Below are 21,661 nucleotides of genomic sequence, written 5' to 3'. Positions count from 1 at the left end.
TTCTAGACCTGAGGATTCATTAGATATCAATGATTAATTGACTGATCGACCTCATCCATCATCATTTCTCACCGCAAACATACTATAAGATTAGACTTAAATTGCCACTATCCACTGATACAAGGTTGGATATGTTTTCAATCCCTTATGGTTTAGATGAAGATTGGGGAAAAGATAATCTGATCCTAGATCTGTGTTTAAGGGCAACCTACCTCGCACAGATATCGGCTGTTGATAAATGTGATGGGTGTGAACTCTCATGACAGCGTGCACTAAACCTGAAGCTGCCGTTGCAATTAAAAATAACATAATTGAATTGAACTGGGAAACTGTATTGAACTTAAAACCGAGTTTGCACTTTGGAAAAGTCATCTGTACCACACATACACTCTTCGTGCTATCTAGAGCCTAAAAGGATTATTCGGCTGTCCTCATATGATAACCCTTTGAAGAACCCTTTTTGGTTCCAAGTAGAACCCTTTTGGTTCCAGGTTTAACCCTTTCCACAGAGGGTTCTACATGGAACCCAAAAGGGTTTCTACGTGGAACCAAAAAAGGTTAAACTACGGGGACAGCCGAAGAACCCTTTTTGAAAAAAGATTTCTAAGAGTACGATGTAAACTTCAAGCCCATACAGTCTTCATGAAGCCTCTTCTGTCACAGATCACACATGCCTCCATTTTGGGCAGCGACACAGAGGTGTCTAATTATTTAACGTGCTAATGGGCACCACTGGGTGGCATCGATGTCTCTAGCATCAACACCACACACCCACACACCCACACCCACACCCACACACACACACACACACACACACACACACACACACACACACACCGAGTAACGTCTCTCGAGCTCTCTAACTCTTCAAGGACTGAGCGCTCGTTAATTAAACACATGGTCACACAATTATTCTTACATGTGATATTTATTCATTGAACAGACGCTTCGGGTACACATTGTAGTCAATGTAATTTGACATGCAAATTGTCCAAAACACAGGGGTAGTGCCCTGAATAAATAAAGTCAATGTGTATTCTCATAATCTAAACTGAACAATTAAGATAAATTGTTTTATGTTGTGCCTGCTTCTGTGGTGCCTGCTTCTTGAGGGGTGTGAGAGAGAGAGAGATTGAAAGAAAAAGAGAGGGGGCGCGAAAGAGAGCGATACAGTGAGAGAGAGAGAGGAAATATACAGTGGACTGTTGATGGCACGTCTCTATGGGTGCCAGAATGAAGCAGAACGGAGGAGAGTGAGAAAGAGAGCGACCGAGACCATTTTCCAACCCAACAACCCAATACATCAAAGCGAGAGGAGAAAGGCAAAAAAAGAGAGTGGGAGAGAGAAGTGACAGACATCTAACAGTGTAGTGGCCGTGCACACTAAACGTAATGTCCCTATTGGTTTTCTTCTTCTTTTCCACAGGTCACGGCAGGTTCAGCCATGCCGAAGGAGTACTCAGCGGAGGTAATTTCCCCATGGCTTACCAGCCAGCCATACACTCACTCACTCACTCACTCACTCACTCACTCACTCACTCACTCACTCACTCACTCACTCACTCACTCACTCACTCACTCACTCACTCACTCACTCACTCACTCACTCACTCACTCACTCACTCACTCACTCACCCACCCACCCACCCACCCACCCACCGGAACCCACACGCATACACACACAGACAAGCTGCTGAAATATGTAAGGCTCACCCCCTTCGAAATGATTACAGGATTTATTTTCACTCTGTGGAGATTTCTAAAACAACCTTCATTGACACAATTCAACTTATTTATACAGTGGAGGTTTAGAGATTTTCTGTCAGAGCTAAACCTCAATGAGAATTGTAGAGGAAAGAGGTTGTTGTGGTTGGACTGGAGATACAGATAGAAATGAGATTTCCAATTACTTTTTGCTGTTATTGCTGTTGACGTTGTTTCCTGTGGTTGAGATGTGCTTCAAGCCATCAAGAGGAAAAAGAGTACTGTACGGTGTCCTTATTAGGACAGTCACACATCAATGGAAGTTGGGTCAGAATCACTTTGAGTTGGTCTGTCTCTACAATGTTTGTTTGCAGAACCTGACGTTACTGGAAAATGGCTGCAACCACTTGAAGAGGCAGCTGGAGAATGCCCGGGCCTTTGGCTTACCTGTTGTTGTAGCCATCAACACCTTCAGGTAGGCCATTATCTCCAGTGTTCCTATTCCAGACTGCTGTTTGTGTGTCTGTCAGGGGATTTTAAAAAACATCACTGAACACACACAGTGTGTGTCACTGTCTTGAATGGTCTCAGGGTATTGGTCTGGTGTGGATTTTCAGTCCAATTAAAAAGTTGACTTTACCTTATTCAAGAGCTTGTGACTCTTTACAGACCTTTTCAATAGAAGTGCATTTCCTCGTCTGATCGAGAAGACTGAGGTCATTTCCATTGGGCTATTTCCATTTCCCGTGGGGTCATTTCCGAGATTGGGATCTGATTATTTCTATTTCAATTCAGTCAGGTCAGAGTTCAATGGTCCTCAGAGGAATTGAAATGGAATTTACCACAACTCAAGAGAACCTCCACACTTTCGTTCCTGCTGTCACGGGCTAAACATTTCTTACTGCCCAGCCTTGCATCAGACTCATTGGTGTATTTGTCCTTTGATTACAACAGCACCGACACCGATGCAGAGTTGGGCCTGGTCTGTGAACAGGCTAAACTGGCAGGGGCCTTGGAGGCGGTGCCATGCTCACACTGGGCTGAAGGGGGTGCCGGAGCGGTGGCGCTGGGTCAGGCGGTACAGAGGGCAGCTGAGACACCACACCAGATGAACTTCCTGTATGACCTGGAGGTAAAAAGCTCCCACTATCAGCTATGGCGTAGGGGTAAGTTGTCCCGAGATGTTGATCTTGGGTCAGTTTTAGCATTTTCCAGTTCCTGCATCTGTACCATTGGGAACATTCATCCTGGAGCTCAAACTGTACTCTATCCTCAACTACCCCTTTACAGATGTGACGCTGTTGGAAAAATCTATGCATTTTATTTTCACTGAATCTCCGTTTGGTTATTGGTTAGACTACAATTAAGGTGTGGAAATAGTACTGTAGCCAATCCCGACTGTCACGTTGCAAAGCGCCATATTGTCCTGAGGTTTTCATTTTTAGTTTTTCTTGGAATAGAAACACCATAAAATGTATCCAATTTTATTATGCAAAATTTCTTAAATTCAATCTTATATAACATGATCTTACAACCCCTAGGCTAATGACTTCTACAAAAGCTAATTGGAGTCAGGAGTCAGCTAACCTGGAGTACAATCAATGAGATGAGATTGGAGATGTTGGTTAGAGCTGCCCTGCCCTATAAAAAACACTCTCAAAATGTGAGTTTGCTATTCACAAGAAGCATTGCCTGATGTGAACCATGCCTCAAACAAATGAGATCTCAGAAGACATAAGATAAATAATTGTTGACCTGCATGAAGCTGGAAAGGGTTACAAAAGTATCTCTAAAAGCCTTGATGTTCATCAGTCCACGGTAAGACAAATTGTCTATAAATGGAGAAAGTTCAGCGCTGTTGCTACTCTCCCCAGGAGTGGCCGTCCTGCAAAGATGACTGCAAGAGCCCAGTGCAGAATGCTCAATGAGGTTAAGAAGAATCCTAGAGTGTCAGCTAAATACTTACAAAAATATCTGGAACATGCTAACATCTCTGTTGACGAGTCTACGATAAGTTCACAAAAGAGCACCTGGAGGTTCCACACCACACCAACATCAAAACCTCATCCCAACTGTAAAGTATGGTGGAGGGAGCATCATGGTTTGGGGCTGCTTTGCTGCCTCAAGGCCGGAACAGCTTGCTATCGTCAACGGGAAAATGAATTTCCAAGTTTATCAAGACATTTTGCAGGAGATGTCAGGCTATCTGTCAGCGAATTGAAGCTCAACAGAAGTTGGGTGATGCAATAGGACAATGAACCAAAACACAGAAGTAAATCAACAACAAAATGGCTTCAACAGAAGAAAATACGCCTTCTGGAGTGGCCCAGTCAGAGTCCTGACCTCAACCCGATTGAGATGTTGTGGCATGACCTCAAGAGAGCGGTTCACACCAGACATCCCAAGAATATTGCTGAACTGAAACAGCAGTATGCACTGTTGTGCAGGTCTGATCCGCAACTACAGAAAATGTTTGGTTGAGGTTATTGCTGCCAAAGGATGGTCAACCAGTTATTAAATCCAAGGGTTCGCATTCTTGGATTTTCACCCTGCACTGTGAATGTTTACACGGTGTGTTCAATAAGACATGAAAACTTTTGTTTTTTGTTTTTCTGTTATTAGTTTAAGCAGATTGTGTTTGTCTTGTTGTGACCTAGATGAAGATCAGATAACATTTTATGACCAATTTATGCACAAATTCAGGTAATTCCAAAGGGTTCACCTACTTTTTCTTGCCATTGTATTCCAACATGTTTTAAAACAGTTTTTGTTGCATGCCCTGATGAACTTGATGACCCTGTTGAAAATAACATAGCATTGGCATTAACTACAACTGTCTTTCTGGATAAAAACATAATCGAACAGACTAAATTTAAACTGTAAAATGAATGTGTCACAAGCTTTCTACTTCAGGTGTTAATTGTTCAGTACTGCTGGTTACCCCATTGCAAATAAAGTCAGTGTCTTGTTGGTGTCGTCAACACATAGCTTGTAGCATGACAACACTCACTGAGAAAATCTGTATATTTTTCAGATGCCCATTGACGACAAAATCAGAGCAATAGCCAAGTCAATGTACGGAGCGGATGATGTGGAGCTCCTTCCTCAGGCCCAACAGAAGGTGGCGCTGTTCTCAAAACAAGTGAGTCCACACCCAATGCAACAGGACAACCTTTGTGTTAGACAGCTCAACAGAGTTGGAAGAATTTGCCTCTAACCGCTGGTCCAGGGTCAGATATTTTAAGGAAAACTGCAATTGGTTAAGGTTCTTGGTCTGAGGTAATCTTATCCTAGATCCTTGGAAAGGGGCAACTTCGTCAATATCTTGAACCAGATAAACACTCATTCCAAAAAATCTGAAAATGAAATTCAAAATCCAGAATTCTTTTCACCTACTATTTTCATCTTAACCTTTACTTCCGTTTGTGCTTTATTCCTTCCTGAAAATAACAACAGTACCAGTCAAAAGTTTGGACACACCTACTCATTCAAGGGTTTTTCTTTATTTTTACTATTTTTAAAATTGTTGAATAATAGTGAAGACATCAAACTATGAAATAACACATATGGAATCATGTAGTAACCAAAACAGTGTTAAACAAATCTAAATATATTTTTGATTTTAGATTCCTCAAATAGCCACCCTTTGCTTTGCACACTCTTGGCATTCTCTCAACCAGCTTCATGAGGAATGCTTTTCCAACAGTCTTGAAGGAGTTCCCACATATGCTGAGCACTTGTTGCCTGCTCCCTCTGCTGTCCTACTCATCCCAAACAATCTTAATTTGGTTGAGGTTGGGTGATCGTGGAGGCCAGGTCATCTGATGCAGCACCATCACTTTCCTTGTTCAAATAGCCCTTACACAGCCTGGAGGTGTGTTTTGGGTAATTTTCCTGTTGAAAAACAAATTATAGTCTCATTAAGCGCAAACCAGATGGGATGGTGTATCGCTGCAGAATGCTGTGGAAGCAATGCTGATTAAATGTGCCTTGATGTCTAATTAAATCACTGACATTGTCACCAGCAAAGCACCCCCACACATCACACCTCCTCCTCCATGCTTCACGGTGGGAAACACACATGCGGAGATCATCTTATCTTACTCACTTACTCTGCGTCTCACAAGGACACGGCGGTTGGAACCAAAAATCTCAAATTTGGTCTCAAAGGACAGATTTCCACCGGTCTAATGTTGCTAGTGTTTCTTGGCCCAAGCAAGTCTCTTCCTCTTATTGGTGTCCTTCAGTAGTGGTTTCTTTGCGGCAATTCGACCATGGGAAGGCCTGATTCACGCAGTCTTCTCTGAACAATTTATGTTGAGATGTCTGTTACTTGAAATCTGTGAATAATTTACAGTGGGAAGAAAAAGTATGTGAACCCTTTAAACATACCTGGATTTCCTCATAAATTCGTCATAAAATTTGATTTGATCTTCATTTAAATCAAAATAATAGACGCACACAGTCTGCTTGAACTAATAACAAACAAACAATTATAATTGTTCATGTCTTTATTGAACACACCGTGTAAACATTCACAGTGCAGGTTGGAAAAAGTATGTGAACCCTTGATTTTAATAATAGGTTGACCCTTCTTTGGCATCAATAACCTCAACCAAACATTTTCTGTAGTTGCGGACCAGACCTGCACAACGGTCAGGAGGAATTTTGGGTCATTCCTCTTTACAAAACTGTTTCAGTTCAGCAATATTCTTGGGATGTCTGGTGTGAACCGCTCTCTTGAGGTCATGCCACAGCATCTCAATCAGGTTGAGGTCAGGAGTGAATGGGCCACTCCAGAAGGTGTATTTTCTTCTGTTGAAGCCATTTTGTTGTTGATTTACTTCTGTGTTTTGGGTCATTGTCCTATTGCATCACCCAACTTCTGTTGAGCTTCAATTGGCGGACAGATAGTCTGACATTCTCCTGCAAAATGTCTTGATAAACTTGGGAATTCATTTTTCCCTTGATAGCAAGCTGACCCGGCCTTGAGGAAGCAAAGCAACCCCAAACCATGATGCTCCCTCCACCATACTTTACAGTTGTGATGAGGTTTTGATGTTGGTGTGCTGTGCCTTTTTTTCTCCAAACATAGTGTTGTGTGTTCCTTGCAAACAACTCAACTTTAGTTTAATCTGTCCACAGAATATTTTGCCAGAAGTGCTGTGGAACATCCAGGCGCTCTTTTGCGAACTTCAGATGTGCAGCAATGTTTTTTTGGACAGCAGTGGCTTCTTTCATGGTGTCCACCCATGAACACCATTCTTGTTTAGTGTTTTATGTATTGTAGACTCGTCAACAGAGATGTTGTCTTACCGTGGACTTTCTTTTAGAGATACTTTTGTAGCCCTTTCCAGCTTCATGCAAGGCAACAATTCTTAATCTTAGGTCTTCTGAGATCTCTTTTGTTCGAGGCATGGTTCCCATCAGGTAATGCTTCTTGTGAATAGCAAGCTCAAATGTTGTGTGTTTTATGGGGCAGGGCAGCTCTAACCAATATCTCCAATCTCGTCTCACTGATTGTACTCCAGGTTAGCTGACGCCTGACTCCAATTAGCTTTTGGAGAAGTCATTAGCCTAGGGGTTCACATGCTTTTTCCAACCTACAGTGTGAATGTTTAAATTATGTATTCAATATAGACAAGAAAAATACAATCAATTGTGTTTTATTTTAAGCACGCTGAATTTGTCTATTGTTGTGACTTAGAAATCCAGGTGATTCCAAAGGGTTTACATACTTTTTCTTGCCACTGTATTTGGGCTGCAATCTGAGTTGTAGTTAACTCTAATGAACTTATGCTCTGCAGCAGAGGTAACTCTGGGTCTTCCTTTCCTGTGGCGGTCCTTATGAGAGCCAGTTTCATCACAGCGCTTGATGGTTTTTGTGACTGCACTTGAAGAGACTTGATCTTGGTCTTTTACAAAAATGGGCTATCTTCTGTATACCACCCCTAACACAACTGATTCGCTCAAATGCATTAAGAAAGAAAGGAATTCCACAAATTAAATTTTAACGTACACCGGTTAATTGAAATGCATTCCAGGTGACTACCTCATGAAGCTGGTTGAGAGAATGCCAAGAGTGTGCAAAGCTGTCATCAAGGCAAAGGGTGGCTACTTTGAAGAATCTAAAATATATTTTGATTTGTTTAACACTTTTTGGGTTACGACATGAATCCATGTGTTATTTCGTAGTATTGATGTCTTCACTATTATTCTACAATGTAAAAAATAGTAAATATAAAGAAAAATTAGTAGGTGTGTCCAAACTTTTGACTGGTACTGTAAAATAAACAAAAAATAGACTGCCCTACAAAAAAGGCTGTGATTCTGTATGAATGCCATCTACAACAAATGGTGAATTCCTAGCTAAGACTTCACTGGACTGGCCATTGTATGCCAATGAAAGCTTCACAATGTGATGCATATGAACTGATACCAGGGTGAATGAAACTTAACCACATTGTCTCTCCATCTCTCCCCCAGGGCTTGGGCAACCTGCCCATCTGCATGTCAAAGACCCACCTGTCCCTGTCCCACGACCCAGAGAGGAAAGGGGTGCCCACCGGCTTTACCTTGCCCATCAGGGACATCCATGCCAATTTGGGTGCTGGTTTTCTCTACACCTTGGTTGGCACGGTGAGTACTGGGGCTGTCACTCATTCATATGAGTTGCTCAGTGTTACTCATATGAATGCGGAACTGGAACATGACATGGAATACATGGGTATGTGACACATGGGTATAGCGAGGAATGCCAGTTAGCTGAAACGAGTGACGACTTGAGCTTTTTAGAATCATTGCCAGAGAGATTCATAACTACAGACACTTTGGGAACTCCACTGTAATGTTGACGAGCATTCGGCTGAAATAAGATTCACCCAGAGATTTTCACTAAGGCCACACGTCTCTAATATTCCATCTCTGACTAACAGATAGATGACACATGCCACATAACATATCTCTTATTTTGACCAAAAGCCTCTTCTCCAAGATCAGTTGCATGCTCAGGCGATTGTTTTGAGGATTATTTTGTCTCCTCTACACAAAATGTGCACATTTTGCTACAAGCACAATTTGAAAGGCAAGAAAGAATCTCATAACATTTTCACACTATCATGCTGACATTGTGCTTTTTAGCAACTATGTTGGATGCGTAACCAGGCCAGCTCAGTAATGCATGGTTTGGCTCGCCTTGGTTTAGTGCGAAAAGCCCTCAAGAGACAAATACAAAACAGAAACCCAATGAAGCACAGGTCACTAGACATTCACTTTTCTTTGGATGAAATCACATGTCAATAAAATCAGAAGACATATTCAAATATTTCACAAGGACTCGGAAGACCCCTCCTTCAACATAAACGCACACGTACAGTTGAAGTCGGAAGTTTACAAACACCTTAGCCAAATACATTTAAACTCAGTTTTTCACAATTCCTGACATTTTAATCAGAGTAAAAATTCTCTGTCTTAGGTCAGTTAGGATCACCACTTTATTTTAAGAATGTGAAATGTCAGAATAATAGTAGAGAGAATTATTTATTTCAGCTTTTATTTCTTTCATCACATTCCCAGTGGGTCAAAAGTTTACATACACTCAATTAGTATTTGGTAGCATTGCCTTTAAATTATTTAACTAGGGTCAAACGTTTCGTGTAGCCTTCCACAAGCTTTCCACAATAAGTTGGGTGAATTTAGGCCCATTCCTCCTGACAGAGCTGGTGTAACTGAGTCAGGTTTGTAGGCCTCCTTGCTCGCACACGCTTTTTCAGTTCTGCCCACAAATTTTCTATAGGATTGAGGTCAGGGCTTTGTGATGGCCACTCCAATACCTTGACTTTGTTGTCCTTAAGCCATTTTGCCACAACTTTGGAAGAATTCTTGAGGTCATTGTTCATTTGGAAGACCCTTTTGAGACTTACTGACTGATGTCTTGAGATGTTGCTTCAATATATCCACATAATTTTCCTCCCTCATGATGCCATCTATTTTGTGAAGTGCACAAGTCCATCCTGCAGCAAAGCACCCCCACAACATGATGCTGCCACCCCCGTGCTTCACGGTTGGGATGGTGTTCTTCGGCTTGCAAGCATCCCCCTTTTTCCTCCAAACATAATGATGGTCATTATGGACAAACAGTTCTATTTTGTTTCATCAGACCAGATGATATTTCTCCAAAAAGTACGATCTGTGTCCCCATGTGCAGTTGCAAACCGTAGTCTGGCTTTTTAATGGAGGTTTTGGAGCAGTGGCTTCTTCCTTGCTTAGCGGCCTTTCAGGTTATGTCGATATAGGACTCGTTTTACTGTGGATATAGGTACTTTTGTACATGTTTCCTCCAGCATTTTCACAAGGTCCTTTGCTGTTGTTCTGGGATTCATTTGCACTTTTCGCACCAAAGTACGTTCATCTTTAAGAGACAGAATGCGTCTTCTTCCTGAGTGGTATGATGGCTGCATGGTCCCATGGTGTTTATACTTGCGTACTATTGTTTGTACAGATGAACATGGTACCTTCAGGCGTTTGGAAATTGCTCCCAAGGATGAACCAGACTTGTGGAGGTCTATAATTGTTTTTCTGAGGTCTTGGCTGATTTCTTTAGATTTTCCCATGATGTCAGGCAAAGAGGCACTGAGTTTTAAGAGAGAGGCACTGAGTTTGAGTTTGGCTCAAATTATGTCAATTAGCCTAACAGAAGCTTCTAAAGCCATGACATAATTTTCTGAAATTTTCCTAGCTGGTTAAAGGGACAGTCAACTAAGTGTATGTAAACTTCTTACTCACTGGAATTGTGATACAGTGAATTCTAAATGAAATTGTAAACAATTGTTGGAAAAATTACTTGTGTCATTCACAAAGTAGATGTCATAACCGACTTGCCAAAACTATAGTTTGTTAACAAGAAATGTGTGAAGTGGTTGAAAAACAAGTTTTAATGACTCCAACCTATGTGTATGTAAACTTCCGACTTCAACTGTATGTGAACGCACACACACACACACGCACACACTTCAACTGAGGAGACAAATGAATTGAGATTGAGTTTCATTTATGTGGGTGAGCTGTCTGAACAGTGTTGTGGTGCTGACGAAGCCAAGACACTGTGGCCCAAAATTACTCAGAGGATATTTTTAACGAGAATTGCTAGGTTGCGCCGGGGTTCTGAATATGGACGTGTACGGAAGGAAACTGCTGTCACTTGTCTGTCCCAAGGTGTGCTTCTCATTGATCAGTTATTCTATATTAGGTGTCCCGGGATCATGTCTGGGGGGAGGTGTGTGTGTGTGTGTCTGTTTTTGTTTAACTATCCTTGAATTAGAATTCAAGGATAGTACCAGAATTCCTCACAGGATTGTAAAACAAGGAAAATTCAGGCAAGTGGGGACATTTTGCCGGTCCCCATGAGGATAACTCTATTTTCGGCATATATAGGTTAGGGTTAGGGTTACAATTAGGGTTCGAATTAAGGTTATGGTTAGGAGTTATGGTTAGGTTTAGGTATAGGAGGTAGAGTTAGGTATAGTTTTAGGGTTAGGGGTTTGGGGTTAAGGTTAGATTTAGGTTTAAGGTTAGAATTAGATTTAGGGTTAGGGGTTAGGGAAAATAGGATTTTGGATGGGAATAAATGATTTGCTCCCTACAAGGATAGCAATACAAAACTGTGTGTGTGTGTATGTGTGTGTTCATGTCTGTGTTGCACATTGCACTCAGACCCTCCCTTCGCACACACACATACGCACCAACAAGATAGATGGATCTCCTGTTGCTTTTGTCATCATGTTTCCCTCATTTTAATTTCCTTTCTCAATACTCTTCCTTCTTTAAACCCTCTACAGTATATTAGTACACTACTTTGCACCCTGTCCATCATAGTCTGTTCTAGCAACCACCTCCACACTCAAAAATACTGAACAATTAACACCTGAAGTAGAAATTAAGTGACGCATTCATTTTACAGTTACATTTTTGTCAGTTCCAAGATGTGTTTATCCAGAAAGACAGTTGTGGTTCTTGAGGAGTTCTTTTCAGGGTTGAGAGTGATATGTGTAACCATTTTCACCACATTTTTCTGGGAGGGTTCTTTGCTGCTGTGTTGGTTGTGAAGAACCATCCTGTTCTTTCACTCCCCACCATGTTTTCCGTTATGCCATGAAACTCTACACTCTTAAAAAGTTCCTGTAATTGTACGGTACATTACAGGCTACTAGTTGCAGTGAAAGTATAGTAAACAACAACAAGTTACTGACTGTTGTGTATTTGTGCCAACTGTCAGTGGAGTTGTTGTACCCGTTTAACAATAGAACCTCTAAAGCAGTCATTTGGACTTCTTATGAATTACATTTATTAAGTCATGTCCCCCTCTGTCCTTGACTTTCCTAAATAAGTCCATATAACACACTATCATTGTTAGAATCTTAGTATCACAAACAGAACTGGAGTTCTAACTCGTTTTAGTTAAAAAAAATTATAGCTTTGCCCCTCCTTCTCCTGACAATAGGTTCTGCTCCGCTCATTCTTTCGATAGTTGGTGCGTGCCCAGTTGATACTCACCCCGATTATTGCCTCGAAACCAAACCTAAACTATACCGAAACTAATTGTGCACATATAACAACAGATTAAATAAATAAAGTAAAGTATGATGGGGGAGAAAGGGGGAGAATTGGTGAGTTGATGAGTGAGGGGAAGCAAAAAGTGCATGATTATGTAATCACCAATTGTGAATAAAGAACAGGGCGGGCCATTCTATTGCATTATTCTCTTTATAATCTCAAATGGTATGTACCCTATATCAGTCCACCGAATCCAAGCAGACTTGTCAGTCTACTCTGGCCTACTTGGAGTACACAGTGAAACCGTGCGTATTTATAATGGCAAGAATACCAAGACGAATGGATGCACATGCTGCATTAGCATTGATACAAAATTGAACGAAAACAACTCAGATTAAGAAATGAATCATGACATCTCTGATTGTTCTTCTGATTCTGAGCCTCAGCCTGAACATACATCTCCGAGGCCTAATAGCAAAAAAAGCCAGGATGGTGCGCACTAAACAGGTGCTGTCACGTATACGCCGGGAGTCAGGAAGCAAGTACAGAAGGTGAGTTTTATAATGATAAATGCAGATGAACAAAACATGAGACCGTGAGTCAAAACAAACCAATACTGCCTGATGACTGAGGCTACCGAGGGCTAAAAAAGGGGAAGGTAATCAAGGTGATGATGGGAAGCAGGTGTGCGTAATGATGGGAAGCAGGTGTGCGTAATGACGGGATGCAGGTGTGTGTGATAATGGTTGCCAGGGCCGGTGGTTAGTAGCCCGGCAACGTCTTGCGCTGGAGAGGGGGAGCGGGAGTAAGCATGACAGGTGTCCACACCACCACCAAATGAAACAGTGAGAGAGGAGAGAGGAAGGGACGGCACTGTTTGGGTAGAACAAGCCGGTGACAATGCTATAGGCCGATTAACTGACCGAGCAGACCCTACATCTCAAGCAAAAAACAACTTCAGCAACACACTCACCAGAATTCATTGTTTATGTGACATGGACAACCTCCAACTGATGCCATTGCGTGAAGACGGGCTGACAATTAACTATATATATTCATTATAATGCCATTATTGTTTTTGTGCTGATTTTCACTTTTTATCAAGCACACTTGGCACTTAAAATGATGTTTAGGCTACTGATGTTTTCATCATTTGACCGCGCGTCTAACTGACTGTGGTGGTTGGGGTAATTGTTTTATTTTGTGTAATAACAAAATCTGTTACGGCGTTACAACACATGCTTTCTGTTTCATAGTTGTATCAAAGGCACTCCATGAATAACTTATATTTAACACTTAGATTTAGGTGCTTTTTGTGATTTTGTGTTTTTACATACAGTGCTTTCAGAAAGTATTCATGCCCCTTGACTTTTTCCACATTCTGTTGTTACAGCCTGAATTTAAAAGGGAATAAAATCAGATTTGTCAAAGTAGAGCTATCTTTTTTGACATTTCTACAAATTAATACAAAATGAAAAGCTGAAATGTCTTGAGTCAATAAGTATTCAACCCCTTTGTTATGGCAAGTCTAAATAAGTTCAGGAGTAAAAATGTGCTTAAAAGTCACATAATAAGTTGCATGGACTCTGTGTACAATATGACTACCTTATCTATGTAGCCCACACATACAAATATCTATAAGGTCCCTCAGTCGAGCAGAGAATGTCAAATACAGAATCAACCACAAAGACCAGGGAGGTTTTCCAATGCCTCGCAGGGCACTTATTGGTAGATGAGTAAAAATAAAAATGCAGACATTGACTATCCCTTTTAGAATGGTGAAGTTATTAATTACATTGTCTATCAATACACACAGTCACTATAAAGAAACAGGCGTCCTTCCTAACTCACTTGCTGGAGAGGAAGAAAACTGCTCAGGGATTTAGCCAGGAGGCCAATGGGATCGGTGTTCCATCCACGGGACTGTTGAGCTAACGTAGGCTAATCGGGATAATCCTCTTAAGGATCCGCCCCTTTCTTAAAATTTTCGCCTAAAATAACATACCCAAATCTATCTGCCTGTAGCTCAGGCCCTGAAGCAAGGATATGCATATTCTTGGTACCATTTGAAAGGAAACACTTTGAAGTTTGTGGAAATGTGAAATGAATGTAGGATAATATAACACAATGGCAAAAGATAATACAAAGAAAAAAATAAACCGTTCTTTTGTATTTTTCTTTGTACCATGATCTTTGAAATGCAAGAGAAAGGCCATAATGTATTATTCCAGCCTAGCTGCAATTTAGATTTTGGCCACTAGATGGCAGCAGTGTATGTGCAACGTTTTAGACTTATCCAATAAACCATTGCATGTCTGTTCAGAATTTTGTATCAAGACTGCCCAAATGTGCCTACAGTGCCTTGAAAAAGTATTCATCCCCTTGGCATTTTTTCCTATTTTGTTGCATTACAACCTGTCATTTAAATGGATTTCTATTTGGATTTCATGTAATGGTCATACACAAAATAGTCAAAATTGGTGAAGTGAAATTAAAAAATATTTACTTGTTTAAAAAAATTCTAAATAATAAAAAACGGAAAAGTGGTGCGTGCATATGTATTCACCCCCTTTGCTATGAAGTCCCTAAATAAGATCTGGTGCATCCAATTACCTTCAGAAGTCACATAATTAGTTAAATATAGTCCACCTGTGTGCAATCTTAATGTCACATGATCTCAGAATATATACACCTGTATATATATACACCTGAAATGCCCCAGAGTCTACAACATCACTAAGCAAGGGGCACCACCAAGCAAGCGGCACCATGAAGACCAAGGAGCTCTCCAAACAGGCCAGGGACAAAGTTGCGGAGAAGCACAGATCAGGGTTGGGTTATAAAAGATATCAGAAACTTTGAACATCCCACGGAGCACCATTAAATCCATTATTAAAAAATGGAAAGAATATGACACCATAACAAACCTGCCAAGACAGGGCCGCCCACAAAACTCACGGACCAGGCGAGGAGGGCATTAATCAGAGAGGCAACAAAGAGACCAAAGATAACCCTGAAGGAGCTGCAAAGCTCCACAGCGGAGATTGGAGTATCTGTCCATAGGACCACTTTAAGCCGTACACTCCACAGAGCTGGGCTTTACGGAAGAGTGGCCAGAAAGAAGCCATTGCTTAAAGAAGAAAATAAGCAAACACATTTGGTGTTTGCGAAAAATGCATGTGGGAGACTCCCCAAACATATGGAAGAAGGTACTCAGATGAGACTAAAATGTGGCTTTTTGTCCATCAAGGAAAACGCTATGTGTGGCTCACACCCAACACCTCTCATCAACCCAAGAACACCATCCTCACAGTGAAGCATGGTGGTGGCAGGATAATGCTGTGGGGATGTTTTTCATAGGCTGTGACTGGGAAACTGGTCAGAATTGAAGGAATGATGGATGGTACTAAATACAGGGAAATTCTTGAGGGAAACCTGTTTCAGTCTTCCAGAGATTTGAGACTGGGACGGAGGTTCACCTTCCAATAGAACAATGACCCTAAGCATACTGCTAAAGTATCACTCGAGTGGTTTGAGGGAAACATTTAAATGTCTAGGAATGGCCTTGTCAAAGCCCAGACCTCAATCCAATTGAGAATCTGTGGTATGACTTAAATATTGCTGTACACCAGCAGAAGCCATCCAACTTGAAGGAGCTGGAGCAGTTTTGCCTTGAAGAATGGGCAAAAATCCCAGTGGCTAGATGTGGCAAGCTTATAGAGACATACCCCAAGAGACTTGCAGCTGTAATTGCTGCAAAAGGTGGCTCTACAAAGTATTGACTTTGGGGCGATGAATAGTTATGCATGCTCAAGTTTAAAAAATGTTGTCTTATTTCTTGTTTGCTTCACAATAAAAAATATTTTGCATCTTCAAAGTAGTAGGCATGTTGTGTGAATTAAATTATACAATCCCCCCCAAAATCCATTTTAATTCCAGGTTGTAACGCAACAAAATAGGAAAAATGCCCAAGGGGGCGAATACTTTCGTAAGCCACTGTAATTTGTTTATTAATAACTTTTCATGTTCAAAATTGTGCACTCTCCTCAAATGATAGCATGGTATTCTTTCACTGTAATAGCTACTGTAAATTGGACAGTGCAGTTAGATTAACGAGAATTTAAGCTTTCTGCCAATATCAGATATGTCTATGTCCTGGTAAAGTTTCTTGTTACTTACAACCTCATGCTAAGGCTGTGATAGGAGAAACTGAAGATGGATCAACAACATCAACAACAACATTGTACTAACCTATCTGACAGAGTGAAAAGATGGAAGAAGCCTGTACAGAAAATAAATATTCCAAAACATGCATCCTGTTTGGAACAAGGCACTAAAGTAATACTGCAAAAAAATGTGGCAAAGCAATTAACGTTTTGTCCTGAATACAAAGTGTTATATTTGGGCCAAATCCAATAGAGCACATTCATGAGTACCACTCTCCATATTTCCAAGCATATTGGTAGTTGCATCATGTTATGCGTGTAATTGTTAAGGACTGGGGAGTATTTCAGGATAAATAAAAGAAACGGAATGGAACTCAGGCAAAATCCTAGAGGAAAACTGGTTCAGTCTGCTTTCCACCAGACACTGGGAGATTAATTTCGCTTTCAGCAGGACAATAAGCTAAAACACAAATCTTCACTGGAGTGGCTTACCAAGAAGACAGTGAATGTTCCAGAGTGTCCGACTTACAGTTTTGACTTAAATCTGCTTGAAAATCTATGGCAAGATCTGAAAATGGTTGTCTAGCAATGATCAACAACCAATTTGACAGAGCTTGAATAATGGTTGAATGTTCGCAATCCAGATGTGGAAAGCTCTTAGAGACATACCCAGAAAGACTCTGCCAAAGGGGCTTCTACAAAGTATTGACTCAGGGGTGTGAATACTTACAGTACCTGTCAAAAGTTTGGACACACCTACTAATTTCTTTATTTTTTACTATTTTCTCCATTGTACAATACTAGTGAAGACATCAAAACTATGAAATAGCACCTATGGAATCATGTAGTAACCCAAAAAGTGTTAAACAAATCAAAATATTTAGATGTTAGATTATTCAAAGTAGCCACCCTTTGCTTTGATGACAGCTTTGCACACGCTTGGCATTCTCTCAACCAGCTTCATGAGGTAGTCACCTGGAAAGCATTTAAATTATAAGGTGTGCCTTGTAAAAAGATAATTTGTGGAATTTCTTTCCTTTGTTTGAGCCAATCAGTTGTGTTGTGAGAAGGTAGGGTTGGTATACAGAAGATTGCCCTATTTGGTAAATGACCAAGTCCATATTATGGCAAGAACAGCTAAAATAAGCAAAGAGAAACAACAGTCCATTACTTTAAGACATGAAGGTCAGTCAATCCGAAAAATGTCAAGAGCTTTGAACGTTTCTTCAACTGCAGTCGCAAAAACCATCAAGTGCTTTGATGAAACTAGCTCTCATGAGGACCGCCACAGGAAAGGAAGACTCAGAGTTACCTTTGCTGCAGAGGATAAGTTCATTAGAGTTTCCAGCATCAGAAATTGGCAATTAACTGCACCTCAGATTGCAGCCCAAATAAATGATTCACAGAGTTCAAGTAATAGACACATCTCAGCATCAACTGTTCAGAGGAGACTGCGTGAATCAGGCCTTCATGTTCGAATTGCTGCAAAGAAACCACTACTAAAGGACAACAATAATAAGAAGAGACTTGCTTGGGCCAACAAACACGAGCAATGGACATTAGACTGGTGTAAATCTGCGCTTTGGTTTGATGAGTCCAAATTTGAGATTTTTGTTTCCAACTGCCGTGTTTTTGTGAGACACCGAGTAGGTGAACGGATGATCTCCGCATGTGTGGTTCCCACCGTGAAGCATGGAGGAGGAGGTGTGATGGTGTGTTCAGGGGCTGAAGCTCATTGGCTAGAACTCAAATTGCTAGGGGGCTGGCTTACATGGGTGAAAATGGGGCAGCACAGCTTCCAGTAGAACAGTTGCTTTCAAACTAGGGATATATTGGCTAATTGAGATAAAACAGTAATTCTGCTCATAGATTATGCTTGTATGAACTACACAGTGACACATCAATACCAAGGCGGGAGGTTTAAAAAATCATTTTTTTTGCACTGGTCAGTACCCTTAAATGTACTGACCAGTACCGTGTGAGTACCTAACAGTGTGTGCCATTAGCACATCTGAAGTATCCTATGGGTATAACTGTAGAACCTTCCATTGGTTCTACCTGGAACCAGAGGGTTGTTTATGAGGGTTCTAAATGGAACTCAAAAGGGTTCCCCTACAGCACGTGTCAAACTCATTCTCTGGTGCTGCTGGAAATTCAGTTAGCTGGCAATCGAGAGGTAGTGAGTTCAAATCCCAAGTGAGGTTCTCTCCCAAGTAATCAAAATAAAACAGCATACTGTACCTTACAAGAATAATTCCTCAATCCAGCTCCAAAAATACAGTTACTTTTTGTATACTTACCATTTCTGTATACTTCCACTGCAATCAGTAGCCAGGAAGTTTTAACAATGTAAGGAGGAACACTCTGGTGGAATGTACAAACCTCAGTGTAATGGTTATTCAAAGAACCCATAGTTAAAAGGTTCTCCACAGCCCAAAAAAGGGTTCCCTTGCAGGGAAAAAAAGGTACAGTTTTTTGGTAATAACTAGCACCTTTTTTTGTTATTGAGTGTAGTAACAAGAAAAGGTAGCATATTGCAACCTGCTGCTCTCCAGATACTGTATTGTTGTTCTTACACATTTCTTATCTCCCTCTATCCGCCCTATACTAGACGAGTGTACCACCCCAATCTCCAGCCTTCTCCTGTTTCCATGACAACGACTTCAGCACCGAGAGCAAATAGTCCCTGCCTCCTCTCGGGTGAGTTCACAGGGCAACGGGCTGAATGACTAAATCGCCACCGTAGCTTTGTTTGACATAATCGATTTATAATTAAATGGAATCAAAAACGGGAATTCACTTACAATCATGAAAGAGGTTGTGTTGTGCCTCCGCTCTTGTGAGTAATTTGATCTCGTTTCTCATTTGAATAGTAATGTTTCTCATGTTGAGTCCAATTCAGTTTGAAAGCCAATGGAAAATATCTGCATCCCAAATGGCACCCTATTCCTTATTTAGTACACTATGTTTGACCAGGGCCCTATGGTCAAAAGTAGTGCACTAAATAGGGAATATGGTGACATTTGGGCCATAGACAAGGTCTGTGTAAGGCTTTGAAAATGTGTTTTTATTAAGCATTTTATTGCTGACTGTATTGGTTCCCTGCTGCACCTGTTTGTCAGTGTGTAACTCATTCTCTCTCTCTCTTTCTCCCTCTTCCACTCTTTCTCTCACCCACACTCTATTTTTCTCTCTCTACCCTCTGTCTCTCTTCCCCACTCTACACTCTTAGGAAAAAGGGTTCCAAAAGGATTATCTTGCTATTGTTGCTTTATCTTGCTATTGTACCGTTTTTTGTTCTATGTACAACCGTCGGGTTCCATGAACCGAACAGGGTTTTACCTGCAACCCAAAATAATGATCCAAAGGGTTATCCTATGGGGACAGCCAAATAACCCTTTTAGGTTCTAGAAAGCCCCTCATTTTCTAAGAGTGTACCACCATTCCTTTTTTCCACTTCACTTCTCTCCCTCCCCTGCATTTCTCTCCCATCCCTTCCTCTCTTGCCTGTCTCTTTAGCCTCTCTTTTCTCTCTCTCTCATCTCCTCTTTTCCATCCGTCCTTCTCCCACCCTCCTTAATCCTTTTCTTTCTATGTGCTTTTCTCAAAGAGTTGGACGTCATTCATCTCAAGAGCAGTGAAGACCTCTGTCCCCTCCAACTACTGTCAGCAACAGTCAACCACAGTGCAACAGGCAAGCCAGTGATCAAACCATTGAGAACTGCAATAGAACCAAAGCAATGTTCTTCAACCCTGGTCCCGGGGAACCCACAGGGTGTGCAGGCGTCAGGCGAGTTTGCTAGTGCTGGGCTGGAACAAAAGGCTACACACGCTGCGGTTGAAGAACACTGCCTCTACACACAGTACCATTATCAACCACACACTCAGTAAATCAGCTAGCTACCATTCTTTTTAGATATACTGTAACAACCCCTTTCATTAAATGTGGACCAAACAAGGAGAACAAAATGAAGATAAAAAGACATAAGAGAAGAAAAAAGGCAATATGCTCCATCTCACACCTGCTCTCCACTCCCTGTTGGACCACGTTCGTTGGACTCTCTCTCTCTCTCCTCAATTAACTAAATTAACTCAATTAACTCAATTAAATTTAAGGGCTTTATTGGCATGGGAAACATATGTTAACATTGCCAAAGCAAGCGAAGTAGATAAAACAAGTGAAATTAACACATTAATAGTAAACATTACTCACAAAAGTTCCAAAAGAATAAAGACATGTCAAATGTCATATCATGTGCAAATAGTTAAAGTACGAAAGGGAAAATAAATAAACATACAAATAGGTTGTATTTACAATGGTGTTTGTTTTTCACTGGTTGCCCTTTTCTTGTGGCAACAGGTCACAAATATTGCTGCTGTGATGGCACACTGTGATATTTCACCCAATAGATATGGGAGTTTATCAAAATTGGGTTTGTTTTCTAATTCTTTGTGGATCTGTGTAATCTGAGGGAAATATGTGTCTCTAATATGGTCAAACATTTGGCAGGATGTTAGGAAGTGCAGCTCAGTAGCCACCTCATTTTGTGGGCAGTGTGCACACAGCCTGTCTTCTCTTGAGAGCCAGGTCTGCCTACGGCAGCCTTTCTCAATAGCAAGGCTATGCTAACTGAATCTATACATAGTCAAAGCCTTCCATTTGGGTCAGTCACAGTGGTCAGGTATTCTGCCACAGTGTGCTCTCTGTCTAGAGCCAAACAGTATTCTAGTTTGCTCTGTTTTTTGTTAATTCTTTCCAATGTGTCAAGTAATTATCTTTTTGTTTTCTCATGATTTGGATGGGTCTAGTTGTGTTGCTGTTCTGGGGCTCTTTGGGGTGTGGTGGTTAATTTCTGTATTATCAACTGAGGAGAGAAACTTATCACACAAGTCAGAGTTATACTTAAACTGCGTCTTTATTAGTGAGAGCTCTGCAATAGCGATGGCTGGTCAACGAAACAACCTCAGATGATTCGTTGAGAGTCCTGAGACAAAGGATACAAAGATCTTTTATAGCCAAGATACACCCCTTTAGTCTACACGACAAACAACAGAACTGTGGAATGGGTAACAAGGTGAGACTTGATAAATGAGAAAGGAGTATCACCCAGCCAGATATCATCTGCTTTGAAGACTGTTCTTATTTGACAGAGTTTGGCCCCCAAGACGAGGCTCTGATCTCGCTCCTGGTACTTCATAGCACAGAAAAACCAACAAATGTTATGGCATATATCAATTGT

General features: G+C 41.0%; 1 protein-coding gene across 6 annotated transcripts in view; it reads left to right on the top strand.

The window, feature by feature from the left end:
• LOC120019604 (C-1-tetrahydrofolate synthase, cytoplasmic-like) overlaps window positions 1–20,723 on the top strand; it is a 51,958-nt gene extending 31,235 nt beyond the window's left edge. For 3 of the 6 annotated variants that reach the window (XM_038962938.1, XM_038962944.1, XM_038962945.1), the window contains 7 exons: window positions 1,427–1,468; window positions 2,079–2,179; window positions 2,659–2,836; window positions 4,739–4,846; window positions 8,191–8,343; window positions 19,033–19,121; window positions 20,032–20,723. In XM_038962938.1, coding sequence (XP_038818866.1) covers window positions 1,427–1,468; window positions 2,079–2,179; window positions 2,659–2,836; window positions 4,739–4,846; window positions 8,191–8,343; window positions 19,033–19,104 — 654 coding nt within the window. In that variant the 3' untranslated portion in view covers window positions 19,105–19,121; window positions 20,032–20,723. Of the gene's footprint in view, window positions 1–1,426; window positions 1,469–2,078; window positions 2,180–2,658; window positions 2,837–4,738; window positions 4,847–8,190; window positions 8,344–19,032; window positions 19,123–19,653 lie in introns of those variants that run through there. The other 3 variants (XM_038962939.1, XM_038962943.1, XM_038962940.1) reach the window with 3 other exon arrangements.
• The last annotated feature ends 938 nt before the right edge of the window (window positions 20,724–21,661 follow it).

This window comes from Salvelinus namaycush, chromosome 24 (assembly GCF_016432855.1).
Source record: "Salvelinus namaycush isolate Seneca chromosome 24, SaNama_1.0, whole genome shotgun sequence".
In the NCBI taxonomy this organism is placed as follows: Eukaryota; Metazoa; Chordata; class Actinopteri; order Salmoniformes; family Salmonidae; genus Salvelinus; species Salvelinus namaycush.
Note: the sequence above shows the minus strand (reverse complement) of the source record. Positions and strands in the feature narration are given on the sequence as shown.